The 20,449-nt window shown below is 35.6% G+C and overlaps 2 protein-coding genes across 3 annotated transcripts; both read left to right on the top strand.

Annotated features, from left to right (window-relative positions):
* The first annotated feature begins 1,526 nt into the window (after positions 1–1,526).
* Positions 1,527–9,908, top strand: LOC118266677 (allantoinase). The gene is made up of 10 exons (XM_035580154.2): positions 1,527–1,776; positions 2,200–2,351; positions 3,682–3,796; positions 5,894–6,040; positions 6,122–6,179; positions 6,414–6,507; positions 7,025–7,238; positions 7,382–7,511; positions 7,792–7,997; positions 9,704–9,908. The coding sequence occupies exons 1-10, from the start codon at positions 1,615–1,617 to the stop codon at positions 9,830–9,832; spliced, it is 1,407 nt and encodes a 468-aa protein (XP_035436047.2). The 5' UTR covers positions 1,527–1,614; the 3' UTR covers positions 9,833–9,908.
* Positions 9,909–12,711: 2,803 nt separating this feature from the next.
* Positions 12,712–20,164, top strand: LOC118267192 (allantoinase). 2 transcript variants are annotated; one of them, XM_035581028.2, is made up of 11 exons: positions 12,712–12,972; positions 13,055–13,251; positions 13,725–13,876; positions 14,354–14,468; positions 14,695–14,841; positions 15,341–15,401; positions 17,080–17,173; positions 17,347–17,560; positions 17,952–18,081; positions 18,384–18,589; positions 19,969–20,164. In XM_035581028.2, the coding sequence occupies exons 1-11, from the start codon at positions 12,933–12,935 to the stop codon at positions 20,095–20,097; spliced, it is 1,485 nt and encodes a 494-aa protein (XP_035436921.2). In that variant the 5' UTR covers positions 12,712–12,932; the 3' UTR covers positions 20,098–20,164. The 2 variants fall into 2 exon arrangements, with proteins under 2 accessions (XP_035436921.2, XP_035436922.2); XM_035581029.2 differs by lacking the exons at positions 12,712–12,972; positions 13,055–13,251 and adding an exon at positions 13,447–13,604.
* The last annotated feature ends 285 nt before the right edge of the window (positions 20,165–20,449 follow it).

The following is a 20,449-nucleotide window of genomic DNA, read 5'->3' as shown; positions in this document are numbered from 1 at the left end:
AAATGTGAATAATAAATAAAAATAAATTTACCTTTCGTTATGTTACGATAATTCGACTATTTAAGTGATTTCTTAGACTTTCTCAAAACACATCGTTCACTGAAGTCACATTATTGCTGTACTTTTTGAAGGATCATTAACTAGAAACTGGGGTCAGTTTATGATATTTGAATGTTATTTTAATTATATCAGTGATTAATTTAAAAGTTTTACTTGTACCATATTGAAGCAATACGATTTTACACTAATTAATAAAATTATGTGAATATTGCTTGAGTCACTAGAAGTACCACGGTTAGTTATGGAACGTATAGCGCAGTGCGCGGTCACGGGCGGCCAGCGTTAACGCACATACGTGGTTTCTTGGTTGGCGCACTGGGCCCATCCGTCATTACTATGCGCGCTGTGTCTCTTCCTTTCTTGCCGCCAATGTCACTCGCATTGTTTACCGCCACGGCTGAGTCGCAGCAGTTCACCACCTAACTGTACACACACGAACTAAGTGGACCCTGAAATTGGCAATGCCCTTGTTTTTAACTGTTCAAAGTTGACCCGAACGAGTGACCTAGCTTTTAGGAAGTTTTGCTCATGTTTCGATTTAATTTGTTTGTACGATCCTGTGCGTGCTCGTAATGAGTTGATGCTAGACGAAGGCTTTTTATTATTATGTTATTAATGGTTCGTTCGGAATCTGGATCATCCTGCCCTTTGGAAGAAGGACAAACCGGAACCGGTATGTGTTTACTGTTTACTGAGTACTTGTGCCCAGCATTGTGCATGGCGCGAGGGGGGGTTGGAAGTAGCGGGCGATGGCCTGGAGCACCCCGCGTGCTCGTATTCAAGGCGAAGTTCAAGGTGGGCCGTTGGCATTTATTATACCTATGATTCGTCAACGTACGATGTCAGATGCTCCCAGCCCACGCGCAGTATGGGTTCACAATTCAAAAAGAAATTAAATCTAACAAAAAATAGCCTATTGTGTTCGTAGTAGTGTCATTCAATATGTATGTAATGAGAAAATTGATGATTAGCTGTATTGAATACTTTAATTCAAGGTTGAATGGGCAATCGTTATAATATTTGGCGCTGGATAGACAGGCTAGGTTTGGTTTAAAATATTAATTGTTAAAACGAAATAAGAAACCTTATAGTGTAGACATGCGTTAAAGGTTTTATATAAATTATTTTATTCTGGCCGCTAGCAAACTGCAATATAATAGGTAGCCTGTCATCACAGTTCAATCATTGTGTTCTTCAATAAAAGCAAAATCATAATATTCTTTAAATTAAAATAAATCTCCTCAGCGCACAAAGGGAAAAGCTTCGCTACCAAGTCCTCCACGTTGGGTAATTGATGTGACTTCAAAATAAATGATAAAAGTCTGTGTAGCAGTCCCTACATCATAGCAACTAAAGTACGACACTTGTAATATTATCGAACATGTTTCGTCATCTTTATCACTATCCATTTGTTTGTTTACAATAGTCACAGTTTTCACGATAACCGCTAATAGCGCGTTGTCATGTGATCAATAGTTAGTTGTAAATAATACACTGGTGGTGTAGGACGCTAGCGTGGTTCGCTTGACATAGTTGCTGTGAGCCAGTGTTGCGATGGCGTTGTCTGAACGTCACTTGTTTTTAAGCAAACGACTCGTCACCGAGAGCGGAGTGGTCGATGGCGGCGTGCTCGTCGATGTAAACGGAACCATTGAGCAAATACTTACTAGAGAAGAGGCAGACAAAATTATAGCAGACAACGATGGAAAGATCAAGGTACTACCATAATTTTCCGGTTCCTGATTTAACACAGGTGAAGCTACACACTTCGCCTGAGGCATAACATTTTCATAGTTTAAATGAGGCTGCTAATAACATTCTTATTAATTAGTCTCAGTTTGCATTTTTTTTAATGAAAGCAGGTTTAAAGCCTTTTCTTATATTTATGTTAGCTTTACTGTTTACCTACTTATTCATGGTTTATAAAACACGACGATCCATCTCGTCAACTCGACATATTGTTACAGGTTAGGTCACGGATAACGGACCGGTCGCAGATAATAAAAACATAAACCCGCTTTTATAAACTCTGCGGTTTAACATCACTCTTATGTCGTTGTAGTAAGAACTGTTATTGCCATTGATGTGTGGATCTACGTACTCCCAAATAAATACAAATTGGTATTTTGTATATTTCAGATAGTCGATGGTGGCAACTTGGCGCTGCTGGCCGGCGTGGTGGACTCTCACGTGCATGTCAATGAGCCAGGTCGCACAGCATGGGAGGGATTCCGTACAGCCACCAGCGCCGCCGCCGCAGGAGGCATCACCACCATTGTCGACATGCCCCTGTAATTATCTTATCTTCATTTTATATGGAATAGCAACTCATTCGACTCAATTGTAATCATTATAATTCTAAAAACTTTAGTCGGAATAATTTGTGTGTGTTTGCCAAGTAGAACAAACGTACTTATACCATTATTGCAATTACTAATTCTTGAATGACCTAATGCAGTAATTAACAATAAGTACTCGAGCGGTAGCACCATCAATGCCAGGCATTGTTTGTAGTTTGAAGTACTAATTAGCAGCAACCTTCATACATCAACTGTTCTCATACCAAAGTTAATACGAGTAACGTTAGAAACTATGGATAGTAAGGTTTCCTATTGTATAGTTCACTCTAATAAATATATCTGCATAAGGGGCTACTTAAATAGACTATGTAATTCGACTTTCTCTTTAACACTTTTATGCCTGACCATGTGTTAGGCATTAGGTGCTAATGCACCTATAACCTAATGCCTACATATTAACGATAAAACATTAACCTACTTTTAGTACCAATGAGGCACATACTCATATATTGATAACTTCAGTTGAATGGTGGTCTAGCATCACTTGTTCAATATAATTTATTTTATCGTTTAGATTATAATACCGTAAGACGGGGTGAATAGATGTTAGATCATTCTCTCAACATATATTCACCCCTCTTCTGTATCTATTTACCCCGTTTTACCATATATGTTATTTACATTATTGGTTCTTGTTTATTTTATTTAGTTCCATAAGACTTATCACTTTTGTAAGATAGTCCATACGATTTTGTTGGTTCATTACTTATAATATGCATACCAGTTGATCGAAGATACAGATTCAACTTTGTAGTAAACAATTTAAAAATATTTGTCAGTATCTCGTAGCTTCGATATATTTTTCAACTTTATTTACCAAAACAACGATAAATGTATCAATGTATGTTGCTTTATCATTCCTATCAATGCTCCACTAAAATTCTGTTCGTAAGTATATCAATATGACAAGATTTCTATCTCATCACGATCAATGGCTTTATTTTTAATGATATAAATATTTTTGACTGTGACTTATACCTATAAGTTTATTACAAAAACAGTAGATAATTAACAAAAACAAAAAAAAAAACTATTTAACTTAACAGCCTTACGAGCCTTTTTACGGGTGGAAAATTATCCAATGACTTCTCTCGCCTTGAGCGAGGCGAGAGGGAGTGTCAGACTCTTACTGACTAAAAACCACCCTGTTCCTATTCCTGCTTTTCGAGCCGGAGCCCCAGTAAGCCGCTAGGCAGTCCTCAGCTCCGGAACCTTATAAGCCTTAGATGACAAATTAAATGCTACATTCTATTATTTCCAGGAACTCCATTCCTCCAACTACAACGGTAGAAAATCTGAAGATTAAAGCTTCTTCTGCCGACGGAAATGTCTTTGTGGATGTTGGCTTCTGGGGCGGAGTTATTGTTGGAAACGATGTAAGAGACTTCATCTTTTTATTACAGTTTTAAATAAACATAATATTATTGTAGTAGACTAATACTGAGTATACATTACACAGAGAGTTGTTGTATAGTGTTTATCTAAGTAACGTAGCACTAGTTTACACAAAGTTGCGCATCGTCTACGGCTACGTGACCGCTACGCAACAGCTACGCCACATCTAGTGTCTACAAAAGATCTAAGCTATTTTTTACCCGACTGCGCCAGAAGGAGGGTTATGTTTTTCGATTGTATGTATGTATGTATGTATGTATGTATGTATGTATGTATGTATGTATGTATGTATGTTTGTATGTATGTATGTATAATTGTTTGGCACGCTCTACAGCCTAAACGGCTTGATGAGGTGTCGTTGGATTCGTATTTACTGAGAGAGTGACACTGAATATATGAAAATAATAAAAAAACAAAATGGCGTATTTTTGGCGCCAAATTCGAATATTGGTCACTCTGTAGTTTGAACGACTTGATGGATTTCAACTTGATAGGGGTCGTTGGATTCGTATTTACTGTGGGAGTGACACTGGATATATCAAAATAATAAAAAAAATGGCGGATTTTTGGCGCCAAATTCGAATATTGCTCACTCTGTACCCTGAACGACTTGATGGATTGCAGTTTGTATTTACTGTTAGAGTGACACTAGATACCTATAATTATGAAAATATAAAAATAATAAAACTAAAAGAAAATAAAATAAAATTAGGTAATCTAAAAAACCCGACTGCGTTTCTTCATAATATGAAAATGAAAAAACCCTAAAACAAGAAAATCATCGTAAAATTAAAGCAGTCGGGACCCATTCTAAATATGAAGAGTGAGGGCTTGCTTTCTAGAATGGGTCCCGACTGCTTTAATTTTACGATGACTTTCTTGTTTTAGGGTTTCTTCATTTTCATATTATGAAGAAACGCAGTCGGGTTTTTTAGTTTTTTAAATTACCTAATTTTTTTATTCAAACTTTTAAGTATAATGATCTAAAACACACATTTTACATTGCAAGACATTGTAAAATATTGACTATTGAATACGTTGCATAACGTTTACTTAAGTGACGTAGCACTAGTCTGCGCCATGTTGCGTAGCGGATACGGATTGCTACGCCATGGCTACGTAATCGCTACGCCACAGCTACGCCGAGTTTATAAACCTACAAAAGTGTTGGTTACGAAAACTGCTATGATGAATGTGTGTACGTACAATACACTTCTTACATTGCGTTGTATTGTACCTTTACATTGGAAAATAAAATAAAAATCTCTTAAAAAACTTATGAGCAAATAATTACGCTATTAATACAAAAACATATACACAAACGTAAGGCCTTAGAAGTTCCAAAATATTGAGTATTTAATACGTGGCACACAGCATTTGCTTAAACAACGTATTAAAATTAGTCTTGAACCTTAATGATCGTGCTACTAAATACTACGCTATGGCTACGTAATGTCTACGCAACTACTACGCTATGGCTACGTAACGTCTACGCAACTACTACGCCACGCCTACAAGGCTACGCGCTACGTACTGACGATACGATTTATTGAAAAAAAATGTGTTCTAATATTATAATGCGTAAAGGTCCACTCTTCACGTACTAATAAAAATCATGCCTCAATAATACAAGCTTTTGTAACGTATCATTATAAAAAGGTAAACGATTACAGAGGTATTTGACACTTTGTTGAATATCATAAGCATTATTCGTGTTTTCATTGGATATATTTTTACAAAAACAAGTTTTTAAGCATTGCAATATTTGTCACACCATAATATTAAGGAATTAGGTATAATAAACATCACGAGAATAAACAGATTTTTATTAAATACAAATGATATACAAAAACTCTGGAGTAGGTAATAATATGATTTTTAAACAGGTTAGTTGTCAGGTTATTCACTCTTTAAACAGTCTACAAATCACTTCCCATGGGTCATTTATTTGTGCTATAATCTTGTTATAGATACAATCCATGTGTCACCTTTTGTAAAAAAAGCCATTATGCGGATTTTACCTTAGAACTGGAAAGCTTTGTTTGGTGTTTACTCATAAAATATATTTTTAATTTCAGGATTCTCTTCGGGACCTGGTAGAAGCAGGAGTAGTCGGTTTTAAATGCTTTCTGTGTCCGAGCGGCGTCGATGAGTTCCCGAATGTCGGACCTGAAGATTTAGAAAAGGCGTTTGCAGCCTTGGAGGGAACCGGATCAGTACTTGCAGTAATTAATTTCTTTTATTTACAATAAATATGACTATAATCCCAAGAAATTGTCACTAAAATGGCCTCAATCCTATTTTAGTTTCACGCGGAACTTGAGGATGACAGCCCACCCAGCAGGAAGAAAATTAAAAAGAAAGGTACGTAAATATTTGAGAGTACATCTATACATAAGTAAGTAAAATGATGTTGTTATTGTCGTCATAATGCTATTTACGGACGACCTTCACCTTGAGCTGCGTATCAAATAAAAAAAGTTTAGTTAAGTTAAACGATCAACTTACCGAAACCAATTATTTTTTTATCCGATTGCCATCTTGTTACAAAGATTTTTTTCATATAAGTTAATACCGTTTAAAATGCATTTGTTCCAGACCCTGAAGAATATCAAACATATCTTGAATCCAGACCACCTAACATGGAACTAAATGCAGTCGCGCTCATTAAAGATTTTGTTAGCAAGACTGAGTAAGTTATTATATTGCTACTTACCTAAAATTTTTTCACAATATTTGTACAATACCATACTAATAATATAAGTATTAAGAATTTTTGCAGTAGTTACCCATGTAACTACTGCAAAAATTCAACGGTTAATAAACCTTTATGGTCATTACTTCTCCGTGTGAGAAGTGAATTGCTCAGCAATGGACACTAATAGCTTGGTGATGTGATGATGAATGGATCTATAGCATAAAATCAAAATCTGTCCGTTAACAAATACAATATATTCTCGTTATAAAAGGTATAGGTACTACTGTTCAGTAATTCTTCAACCAACATAAGAATTATGGAATTGTAAAATACAGCCTCTTATTAGGCTCAACTGGTAATGTTACCTAAGTCAGATTTTTAAATTAAAAGAAACAGTCAATGAGAGGATGCTTTCAACACAAAAGGCTCACTTCAGTTAAAGCCAGTGAGCCTTTACCTTTACGAACTAAATTCGTAACAAATAAATATGGATGTGTGTTTTACCATTCAGCGTCCGAGTCCATGTAGTCCACGTGTCTTCGTCCGAAGTGGTGCCTCTACTCACGGAGGCACGAAAAGTTCGTGTGGCGAGGGGCAACGAGGCGTGGCGCGCCGGAGTCACCGCTGAGACCTGCCATCATTACCTCACCTTCAGCGCTGACCAGATTCCAAAGGGACGAAGCGAATACAAATGCGCTCCACCCATCAGAGATAAGGACAATAAGGTAGGTAGGAAATCTAGACGCCGATTTAGCTTCTAAATAATAATATTATTTACGCCAATAATTATAAATCCGCAAGGATTATTCATTCCACACATTTAGTAATTTTATGTTTGTTTTTATTAATTTTACACTTTGTTTATCAGGAAAAGCTGTGGGAGTATTTGCTAGAAGATAAGTTAGACTTGGTTGTGTCAGATCATTCGCCGTGCACTCCTGACCTGAAATCTTCAAATAATTTGGAGGCTTGGGGTGGAATTTCGTCTGTACAATTCGGTAGGCTGCTTATTTAATTTAATTTGATAAAGGTTAAAACAAACTAAACATTAATTTGACAAAAATATTGCATAGTGATTATAATGTAACTTACAATGTTGAGCTTGTTATTTTTAATTGCTTAGTCATTTACCACCGTACTCAGAGTAATTTAATGGTTACTTAACCCAGTCCTTACCAATTGTTTCCGGAACAAAATCGTTACTAAGGAATAGTTTAAGTAATCATTAAATGTCTCTGAATGCGGCAGATATTTTGTAACTTTGTTAATTTTATCCAGGTTTATCTTTATTCTGGACGTCGGCAAGTGCTCGAGGGCTGGACCTGACCGCCATTAGTAAATACATGAGCTCAGCACCAGCCCAACTATGTGGTCTTCAGAACCGCAAGGGATCCCTGAAAGCAGGCCTTGATGCTGACCTCATATTCTTCGACCCCGATGCGTCCTTCACCGTAACTAAAGATATCATAAGACACAAAAATAAGGTAAATCAATCGGGTTCCGAGTCATTAAAAGTATTATTGATTTTCAATTATTATCAAGGTGGAATACTTAGATTTTTTATAACTATTTATTTTACTATTCCAATTATATACAGCTTTTACTATAAAATATCCTGAAAATCAGCCCAACTGTTCATGAGTTACCATTCAGGTGAAATACAACTTCGTCGTAACTTGGTCACGTGTGTTTGATATGATAAAAAAATGCAATTTATAGATAGATTGCCTACGTTATAAACGAAAAAATCCTTAGAATTGAAGAATAATGTACCTACCTAATAATCTTTTTTTTATTTTTTAAAATAAGTATCAGTAAAATTATTTATTACCTTTTTGTACATAGCACAATAGACGGCATGTCGTAAAGTGTAATAACATTACATTTTAGAGCAATAAAATAATTTTGCAGTTACTCGTAATTTACAAACTCTGCCAAGTATACTCTGCATTGTTCTGAATGGAAAGATTTATTTTATTATTTTAAGTGCTTTATTCTGGCTCTGCTGGAGACTGGGTACGTGTGTTACGCGGAAGTTCATATTTAATAACTTAATATGGGTTTAATTTTATTATACCTTTCGTGAGAATAACATGATAATTAATTTAGTATAATTAATTATCAAGACTTTATACCATATTGGTATTTTTTAAGGGGCAAAATCATGCATTGTCTTCTCCCGCCTTGAGTGAGGCGTGAGGGAGTTTCAGACTCTAACTGACTAAAAACCACACGGTTCCTACTCCTGCTTTTCGAGCCGGAGCCGCGGTAGGTAGTCCGCAGCTCTGCCATCTTGGAATAGAATTCATATTTAATTAAAATCATGGCTCAAATGGTTGATCAATGATTCGGTTCCCTTTTTAGATGCTCACGAAAGTATGTATGTACAACATACGTATGTACTACATAATATTATTAGATTAGAGGTTATTAAAGCTTTTAATGAACATTATCAGTGAATTTCATATCCATTGATATATGCGCTATAGGTACCTATACAATATGTTACATATATAAAGTTCAATGCAGATTAAGTTTGTTATCGGGCTTTGATAAATAAAACATTTGCCTATTATAAAAATTATCACAGTAATTGAAAATTTTGAAACAAAAATATGTGAATATTCTTTGCTAGATCACATCACTACTTAAACATACGAAATGTCATATAATTGCTTCTATATTCGGTTACCTACTAAATAATTTCATGATTGGGTTCGCTGTCATTGCAGCGGTAATATTTTTCTTTGAGGAGTAGTTTAAGAGACCCTACGTTACACCCTGTGAGAATCGCCCGGAGGACACGGTGGCGATGTACCCTGCATGGGCTGAGAGCCGCCGTGTTCGCAGAGATGTGATCGGCAACGGCGACATCACACGTTCGACTCTGATTTAGGTCATGGTGCGGAGCGAGGGAGACTGGGGTGATGTCTAAACCTTCTGCGAAGCAGCCAATCTAGCCAAGGAGGAGGCGGATGGCTTAACGGGATGCCAGGGATCCTGCTCGAAGAGCAGGAACCGGGTTTTTAGTCAGTAATAGTCTGACGCTTTCTCTCTCGCTTTACGCAAGGCGGGAGAAATCGTTGAATTAACCAACCCCCCTCAAATAGGTTTATAATATGTGTATCGTATGTGTGGCTGTGTATTGTATGGTAAATAAATTAATACAGTTTTTTTTTCTTTGTTCCAGTTGACGCCATACATCGGTATGGAACTGAAAGGTGTTGTGCAGCAGACTTACCTTCGCGGGAACCTCATCTACGACAAAGGAGAAGTAGTGGAGAAACCGCAAGGAAAATTGTTGTTAAATGATGTTTGAAATGGAAAAGTTGTTAATTGTTAAGTACTCACTGTACTGATTGTTGAAATAAAGTGTCATTCCAATGTTGAAATTATATGCAGTTATTATTATTTTAAATCAATTTTAGCGGTTCGAGTGTTCGCAGATGTGTCTCGTTGGGCCTTACGTTATCGAACGTGAGCCCCGATGATATATGATGATGGTTTATGTAGTACATAAATTGTGGTTAACATAGGTAAATACATATACCTAATACATAAATGGTTTATGTAACACATAAATAAACTTAACAATGGAGCTAATTGGCGAAAATTTGGAGAATACCTCGCCACTACTAAATATTGAAGTATTACATAATGCAAGGTAAAATAAAGTTGATGAAATATTTTATTAAATCTGGTCTTGAATCTACAACAAATTAGGTCCAGTATAATGGATTATTAGATGTTACAAATTACCTATAAGGAAAAAGAGTTGAATATTTTATCCAGTCCAAAATATAGTCTGCAAAATATTAATGCAATTATCATGCTTGTCCAAGGCTTAAACCATATACTTATTAAAATCTTATACCTGCCCACTTTATGGATATTTTGGTATTCAAGCAACAAAACTAATTTCGTTTCTGTTTGTTTCTTTTATTACTTTAATCTAGGACGTTAGGACGGATTGCCCTTTTGTCCGCATTATGCAATTACATACTTACATACAATACAACATAAAAAAAAATTGCCACCAAACCAACATACATACATACATACACACACACAGGTTTCGTTTTCTTTTTCTTCTCTTCTAATAATATCTTCTGATTTATTTCGTTGCGACATCCAAGACAATCATTCATGTCCCTGGGACGCGCTGGACTTTAATGTTCCGGTGTTTTCATGGTTGTATTTTTACTGTAGATCCTGGCTTACAGCATTTGCAGCGGTAGTGGTGAAAAAATACATACAGGTGTGTATTTTAAGTACTAGAAGTTGTAGTTTGGTTTGCTGACTTTGTCAATTGCATATGCCTGCATCAATGTTTATTTTTTCAAGTAAGGGATGTTACTTCTAAGAATTTTTGTTTTGTATATAATAGTGATCTATACAGATACATAATTAAAATAACCAGACCGTTACCTGCTAAATAACAATGATATATTTTTCAGTTCAAATCAAAAGTAACTATTCAAGGAAACCACAAATGAATTAATTACCCACAGTCGGCGTAGCCTCCAAAATATACGCGTATCGTCAGAATGGATTTCATAATCTACCGTGAACAACTACTTCAACTTACTTGAAAACGATAGATAAGTTACTGAAATAATATGTAAGTACTTGCCTAGATTGGAGCCTACGTTAGGCATTCTATCATGTGTGTGTACAAACCTACACATATATTTCTCTACACATTAAGTAATATCTATTGTTGTCTGTTAATAGCCGTCCAATTTTGTTTTGTGTAATTTCCAAGAAATCATTTTTCCAGTTTTGAGGACATTTGTATGAAAAATAGGATCTGACAGAGGGCAGTGCAATCGAAAATGCTCTCATTCAATTAACAATTTATATCCTGTAAACAGTTATTAGGTGATGAATAATTAGTACTATAACTCCATGATTTTTAAGTCGGTTAAAAATCATTTCCAACGTTAATGTATTCTTCATTAGTGTAAATTATTATTTTTCAGGTCATTCCAATTTTAATACTCGTATTAAGATGAAAATTTAATCAGTGCCTTCTGTGTCTTATACCAGTTTTAACTAAAACTTCGCGTGTTACGACAGTCGTGCAAGTCGTGCTTGTAATAACTGCACTTTCAGTAATTTATTGAATCAAAATTCAAACCCGATTTTCTTTTGGTTTTATTTAACTAGGCACGAACTTAAGGGAATAATGCCATAGATAGGTACATGAACTTAATACGTTCGACCGAAACTGATCGGTTTTGAGGATTTAAGATTCTGATTATAATATGGTATCTTCTCGCAAAAGTATCCAAAACAATGATTATAATTGTTTGTCTATACGTTTGTGTGCTTTACTTTCGGAAACGACTTAACCGATACAGGTACCTATTTTTTGGTAAAACATGCTACGTTTCATAGTAATTTTGTCTTAATAGGATTTCAGATAATAAAACCAGTCTTAATTTTGAGAACTGGAAAAAGTTGTTGGTATTTTGGCGCTCTAAATCACAAGCAAAACTATGTCGTAATAAATTCTAACCAAGTGTATTTCAAGCCAAGTGATATAGGTTCATAGGTAGTTATTTATTAGGCTTTTACCATGCAGTACTTAACTATATTTGAAAACTACATTGGGTATGTAGTTTTCAAATATAGTTATGGTATTGGACTATGACGTGTTTTCAACCTCTATACTACCTGGAAAGGCGACTCAACAAGCTCTCCGAATAATTGAATCATAACAAAAAATATTGAACTTACAACAACCGGTCTGAATTCTAAACATAAAGCGGAGCACCTATAGTCAGAATCTTAGAATAGATGACAAACATTTAAAGAAGAACAAGTCAATATTAGACTAAGTTTGGTTTCGATGATGTAACTGTGACGTGGGTTGATGTCCAGGTCATTTGGAAACTTTTTTGTCTATATTTAATAATGTTAATATCTAGTAATAAAATAGGTGCAAACGGTTAAAGAAAAATTTACCTATTTCTTAATACGTTAGGTACTTAAATGGAGTCTAGAGATTCAAGTTGATCTACATAGATATGTATACCTACTTAAGTGTTATGGTTACAATAAGATGCAGTCATGTGAAATCTGATAAATCAATTGAGAACAGGTTGACATGTCCATCTAAATCAAAGATACGGTAGCGATAATCTATCAGAACAATAGGATGGACGATAAGGAGGCTTGTTGATGCACTAAACTGATCACAACACATTTAGACGTTATTTCGACAACATTACTTGTCTAAAAACGTTCCTGTTTAATACTAACAAATTAGGTTTTACACGTTCACGATTATTACTTGCTTGGTATAGATAATTGTTTTTGGCATTGATGTAAAGAACATCAATAGGTAAAGTCGTCTCGTCTTAATTATTGTTATTCAGTTTTTTCTAAGCAGCTGCACTGAATCGACCGGTATTATGTTAGCACCGCAGATTTTAATATCAATAGCATTGTTGTGTAAGTTGTGCTCAAAATATGTAAATATTATCAGAGTTCGGTGTAGCGTGCACGTCGATAAAGTTAACATTTTTTTTTGTAGCCGGAGTTACCTGTCATTTAATTGGAGCGACAAAAAAACCGGAAGACAAAAAGTTATTTTTAAGCAAGCATGTGGTTACTGAAACCGAGGAATTTGAAGGAGGGGTCCTGGTGGACGAGGCAGGAACCATTGAAGCTGTTCTCAAGCGAGATTCCGTGGAATTACTGCTCTCTTCAGAAAGAAGCAGGGGCTGGCAGGTAAGCATTATAATTTACTTAAACCTACACACTTTGCTGAGATAAATGGGTAATTAAGTAGATGTTTTATAGCACAGTTAATTGAGGACGTGGTTAGTCATAATAGTGCTACACACTAGTGTTATTAAATTGTAGTGTTTGTTATCATTCCACTTGTAGTAGACCTGATTGTGATAACAATTTTTATATCAAGCTTATCGCTAGATTGTTAGCCCCAATAAATGGTTTAGGTGTAGGCATTGTAAAAATTGCCAAATTGCAATGTGCACCTAACATGTGTCTGTGTAAACTGTCTCGACCTCCATCGATTATGTGCGTGACGGTCACGCTTAGTATATTTAGTACACATTTTGGTAATTGTTATGTTTGTTGACGTTATTTACCTAAATGTTGAAATTTTCCTTCGAAATCTCGTCGTAGTCAGTAATGTATAATCCTTGGATTAAGTTTCTTAGTGCTTTGATGGGTTTTAGGTAATAGATGGTGGAACATGGGCGTTAATGGCTGGAGGAGTGGACTCGCACGTGCATGTGAACGAGCCCGGCAGGACCTCATGGGAGGGCTACGTTTCAGCCACCGAGGCTGCGGCCGCTGGGGGAATTACCACCATCATCGATATGCCTTTGTACGTAATTATCTAACCATTATTATACCTACGTTGCTTTCAGTTAGAAAAAATAGTTCTTTATACTTACTTTGTTTTGTACAGACGAACTTGTACTTTTTGCTTAAATATTAGGCGACGCGTAACTTTATGAATTACTTACCTAGTATTATCTTTTTTCTGTTAGTTTTATTCAGTTACCGGAAAAAAGAAATACAATGAGGATCTAGACATACTTATACCCATGAACTGAAGGATAGGTAAATTAAGATCTACAAATTACTTAGACCGTTGCACCATGTTACCAACATGTCCTCGTCTGCTTTCTCCTGTGTCATCGACAAACACTTTTCACATAGGTATACAAATACATAGATAAATTATATCCAGATCCGTTACCACACAAAGGATTATTTCGTGCAGCAATAAACCTGCGACACGTTACTCAGCTATTGTAGGTACATCGTTATAAACATAAATACCTATGAACATTCACAGGAACTCCATTCCCCCCACAACAACCCTTGAAAACTTGAAAATTAAGGCAAATATCGCAAGGGAGGAGATTTACGTTGACGTTGGTTTTTGGGGAGGCGTAGTCCCTGGAAATGAGGTAAACTATCTTCCCTTTACTACATCATTATTTACAATTGACATTTGACCTTATATTATTAGTCTTATGGCAATTTCATTGTCGACAGTTTTCATATAATTTTCCTTTCATTCATACCCGAGGTCAAAATGTGATTGCAAAACTGCATGAAATAGTGTTATTCAGTCGTGATCTAATGCGTTTTACTTAAGTACTTCCTTGTTGTAATTTGTTCCTCATATTTCAGAAAGAGCTGCAAAGTATGATTGATGCTGGAGTGGTTGGCTTCAAATGTTTCTTGATCGACAGCGGTGTCTCTGAGTTTCCTTATGTTACTCCAGAGGCATTGGACGAGGCACTAGTGTACCTCAATGGGACTGGAACCGTTTTGGCTGTAAATATTTTTTACTATTATTCCACACACACACACACACAACGTCACGCCTTTTATCCCCGAAGGGGTAGGCAGAGGTGCACATTACGGCACGTAATGCGGCTATACAATGTACACCCACTTTTCACCATTTTGTGTTAAAGTCCCATGTAATAGGGGGTGAGCCTATTGCCATATCCTGGACACAATTCCAGACTCCGTGCTACCACTGAGAAATTTTTCGAAAATCCGAAAAAAGCCCAGTAATACTTTGCCCGACCCGGGAATCGAACCCGAGACCCCTTGTTCGGCAGTCGCACTTGCGACCACTCGACCAACGAGGCAGTCACTATTATTCCTTGGTATTGATATACACTTACATAGTAATAGGTTGTTGCCATGTTACCTAAGTCATCTTGTTAGGAGACTCGAAAGTAGTGCATAAGAATAGAATTACATAATATAGGATTTATTTACGTAAATTTTCTACCAGCTGATTTGTTTTTAATTTATATTTCAGTTCCACGCAGAAGTACAAGTCGGTGGAACAACAAGCGATTGCGAAGGCCCCTCATGTCCAAGTAATATATTTGAATTAAAGTATTCGTTAATGCATAATGGTAGTTACATGATATACATATTATGTATCAATATGGTGTCTATGTTGTGGAAAGTTACGGATTACTTTCTTTGAGAAATACACAACGTTAGTTCAAGAAGTTCCTATAACCATAGGTTCTGATCAAGTGTATCCAATCTCAACATAGCCTCTTTCAAGGCGCGATAAAATTTTTAGGTCGTTAATCTAATATTAGTATGTATAAAATACTATCTATTAATATAATTGTTTAATCGGTCTGTAACCCCCGCATGATATAGGCAAATTAAGATTTTTTTTATTTATTTATTTTATTCGATATAAACTAATGCTTGACCACAATCCCACCTGAGGTAAGTAGTGATGTAATCAGACAATAACTATCAGACAATAAGACAATACCTATTATATAAAGATATATGTACCTAGGTGCATAAGTAGGTAGGTACCCCCAACAAGTAGGGGAAGTCAGCTCAAAGCGGCCATAGGAGGCAAAGCGGCCACTCTTAATTTTTCGGTTATTTGAAATGATAGCGCAACATTGCCGTTCTGTACGTATAACCAAACCTCCCGCCCGGCGGCAGTCACTCATTTTCAGGAAGGAGAACGAAGGCGTGGTTCTGGTAACGACAAATATTTTTTTGTGCGTTTTGTTAAAATAATACGAGGTATGTTCAACCTGTTTTGGTCAAAACTGTTTATATTAAAATGCTTTTATTGCACGTTTAACGTTACTTATTTATTTTGCCTTTTTTGTGTGGTATTTGCTTCGAAGTATAGTTAATAATGTGAGTGAAAATATTTTTTTTAATAAAATGGTTGAAAAAGGCAAAGCGGCCCGGGCAAAGCGGTCAACTGACCGCTTTGCCCTTTTGATTATCGCTGCATAGATATAATTTTTATTTATTTTGTTTACACCACAACAGGAAGAAGGCGTCTTAGAGTACTTGTGTCATATGGACAACCTCTTTTTTGGCCTCACAAAGGAAGATTTTTTGCAGCTTATGTTTCAATATACCTACTGAATCAAACCATATTCCACATCCTTTTAAAAATGAAACGGCTGGACACGATTTTTATAAAGGCTTCATCATGCGTCACCCACATCCATAGCCAGAGCTCGAGGCTTCAACAAATCCCAAGTTTATCGATTTTTATAAATTACTTTTATGACTGACTGTGATTAAAATAGGTAAAATGTTGTTGATTATTTTTATATGTGAATTATATGTGTTGATTTTTGATATTGCATTTTTATTTTGTCAATCACGGTATTTTCCAACAAAAAACAATTCATTGCTTGAAAACTTTTGGGGTGGCCACGTTGCCCTTACCCCCGTGGCCGCTTTGGGCGACCACTCGGGCAAAGCGGTTTTATGACAAGTTTTCGTAAACTGCAAATCATATGATTATTATTCAACTTACGCAAATTTCAATTGGCCATTACAAAAATTCGATAAATTCTCGACTAGCTAGTATAAAATTCTCTTTAAAAATCTTTCGTTTAATGGCTTTTTTTTAAACTCAAAGTTAAGGTGGCCGCTTTGAGCTGACTTCCCCTACGTATCGCTCAGTCCTGTACGTAGCCCTATCTGTCTGTCAGAATGCGATAAACTATATAATGCTGTGAGGTGAGTTAAATACAATTTCTTCTATTTCAGATCCAGATCTATATGACACTTACCTGGCCACACGTCCAGAAATAATGGAGTTGGAAGCGGTCTCATTAATTGCCTCGCAACTTGCCAAAACTGAGTAAGATATATTACAATATGAATGTAAATTATACAAGAAATTCCAGTAATCTATAGGTCATTGAATAAATTTTCTGATCGTGCAAGTTTTTTAGAAAAAAAGTTGACACCGACTGGAATTATTACATTGTAGGTAAATGTTGGTGACGAATAAATTAACTGTAATTTTTTTAGTGTTCATGTTCACGTGGTACACGTGTCTGCTGAGGGTGTGATCCCTATCCTTGAAGCTGCCAGGGCGGAAAGGATCAAGGGAGGATACATGGGCTGGCGTGGAGGAGTCACCGCTGAAACTTGTAACCACTACCTCACTCTAAGTTCAGAGATGATCCCACCAGGTCACTCGGAGTTCAAATGCGCGCCCCCGATTAGAAACATCACAAATAAGGTAACCACATATATCATCGAAGTAGAAGTCATATTACTATCATTTCGTCGATGGAAACTTAGAAGCATTCAGTCAGTTCAATCACCGGAGGTCAAGAACCTCAATTGATTAAAAAAGCTATTTTTGCTTGTGAAAATTGCATACTTATCTAAGTTTTACAAAATACCAGTTCGAAATATTCATTAGTTACCTAATAGGTATTAAATACATAGAATAGATATTTACTTCTAGAAAATAGAACACGTAACACACTCCTAAATGGCGTAGGTGAACAAAATATTGCCTATGTTATGGTTATGACTCCAGTTGTTGCAAGCGAGTGTTGAGTTTTTTTACTAGGCCTTTTTGCAAATTAATCCTTGTATTTCCATTATTTTTTTCATATTTTCAGCAAAAATTATGGGAATACATCCGAGACGAAAGAATAGATTTAGTGACCTCAGATCACTCACCCAGCGTTGCGGAGCTGAAAGGCACGAATTACTTAACAGCCTGGGGTGGCATCTCATCTGTTCAATTTGGTAATTTACTTATTTATTTTAATTCTCAACAAAACATAATATACTTACATGCAGGTAATCTAATAGGCATTATGAAAGTGTTATGTTCAATGAATATAAGAAAAGTTTAAGGTGAATGTTCCGATCGCTTGTTCATACACTTTTCTTTCGCGGTATACTCTCCGTACATAGACACTTTTTGCTCAAAACTAATCACTTTATCACTTTTAAATGGTCAAGAATCCGCATATAACTTTTTGGTAAATAATTTGCATTATATATTGAGAAAAACAGTATGATTTATGTTTTCTGTTCATTTTTAGACCTGTCACTCTTCTGGACAGAAGCGAAGGCCCGAGGCTTCCCGCTTAGTGCTGTAACTCGTTATTTGTCTGCGGGCCCTGCTCGCCTCGTGGGGCTGCAAGAGAGTAAGGGCTCAATCAGGCCTGGCCTAGATGGAGACCTCATTTTCTTCGATCCAGATGCTTCATTCCTCGTCACGCCTGAAATCATAAAATACAAAAACAAGGTAACTAATTGCTTCTATTTACAATAATGGTCTAGTTTATAATGGATACTTTGAGGTACCGACAAGATGTCTTTTAAGTTGGCGATCGAGGTCAGTCTTATTCTGTCTTGTATTGTAAAGATAAAAACGATAAGTAGGGCAAGTGACCCGGTTGTGGCCATCGACCCCTTTGTGGCCACTTGGGCCTTCAAATATTTATAACTAAGGCATGGACAAATAAATTACTCTGTTATGTACAGTATTTAAAATATTGAATATTGGAGACACTGATACCGTTGGCAGCTTTGATGTGTCAAACTTCACTTCGATGCAACAAGTCATTCTTTTTAGTTGAGGGTGAAATTGTTAAGATCTTAACAAAAAGGCTAAGGCGAGCGGGTGAGGATTTGGTTTTTATTTTTTTAATCTTTGCTTATTGTTTGGATGTTTATGTTAATACTACATGAAGAATATATTGTCTAAGTGGAACTAAAGTTATTTTGTCGCCATATGTTTCTGAAGTGGGATTATTAGAAGGTGGCCACTAATGGAGACAAAATTATGAATTTCTCCATCTTTGGCCACACGGCTGGCCAAAACTTTTGTACATAAACGCCCCACTTCTAGTCATTTATCGTAATTTATTTATTATTTTTCCTTGGCTTTACATATCAACAAACACATATTTTTCATTTTCAGAGATGCAATAAATTGCCTTCACACAAAGGGAGGTCAGTTTACTTTGCAGCTTTTACCAACGTCATATAAATGTTGATCTCTTTATTTGTAAGTTAAATTCAAGTGAAGTAATAATATTTCATATTTTCCAGACTAAATGAAAACCATTGTTTCTAAAATGTCAAATTTAATTAATAAATTTTGATTACTTTTATTGTATTTTTTGATGGCCAGAACTGGCACACGACCGTGGCCAAAAATGGCACGAATCTGGCCAAAAATGGCACAAACTCCCTTTTTTTTTCTTTTTTATACAGTTATATTTTTACTGGACGTTCTTTAAAAAACGGGTTTTCTTAGGCAAGATTAATACATGTTAAATGACATTTTACAAGAAATATGTTCGTGATAACAAAAACTATAAGTTAAGAAAGCCTCAAAGTCAACAAAATTCTTAAAGTGGCCACAACCGGGTCACTCACGATACGTTCAACCATATTGAATGTTTTCAAAGATGATTTGTGTAACAATTGTTTACAATGGTATAGTGTGATGCTTATTGTAGCTATTATGAGTTATTTTAAATAGAAGAATATTATACAAATTTTAACAATATAAATGGTACAACCATTTTTAAATAGATCTGACCATTTGTAGTTTTTTTTATTTTAGTTTTTTTTTAACCTATCTATTTATTTAATATTACGTATTTATTCTTACAGATAAGCCCATATATGTACAGGGTGTTAAATGGCAAGGTCATGCAAACTTACGTCCGTGGACAGCTGGTTTTCTCCGATGACGAGTTGATTGGTGCACCTAAAGGAAAGCTATTGTTAAATGAATTATGATTTTAAATATTTCTAATGACAAATGAAATACATAATAATATTGTTATTAAATAAATTATTGACATTTCTCATTGGTTTTATTTGGTACCTACCAAACATTTTTTACCATGTAGGCTACCCGTAATCTGTTCAAATAATAATTTTGTTAGAATAAAAATATCATGTACGTATAATTATTATGACTATGAAAAGGAGGGAGGGGGATATTCATAAACCATTATAGCCATGTGATGAAAAGTTAGTAATTATGACAATACGTAAATATAAGGTTTAAATCAATAAGCAACAAGTTAAAAGCAAAATAATTAATTGAACACAGCGTGGGGTAACAATCAATCAATTTAATACAGTA

This window comes from Spodoptera frugiperda, chromosome 23, assembly GCF_023101765.2.
Source record: "Spodoptera frugiperda isolate SF20-4 chromosome 23, AGI-APGP_CSIRO_Sfru_2.0, whole genome shotgun sequence".
In the NCBI taxonomy this organism is placed as follows: Eukaryota; Metazoa; Arthropoda; class Insecta; order Lepidoptera; family Noctuidae; genus Spodoptera; species Spodoptera frugiperda.
Note: the sequence above shows the minus strand (reverse complement) of the source record. Positions and strands in the feature narration are given on the sequence as shown.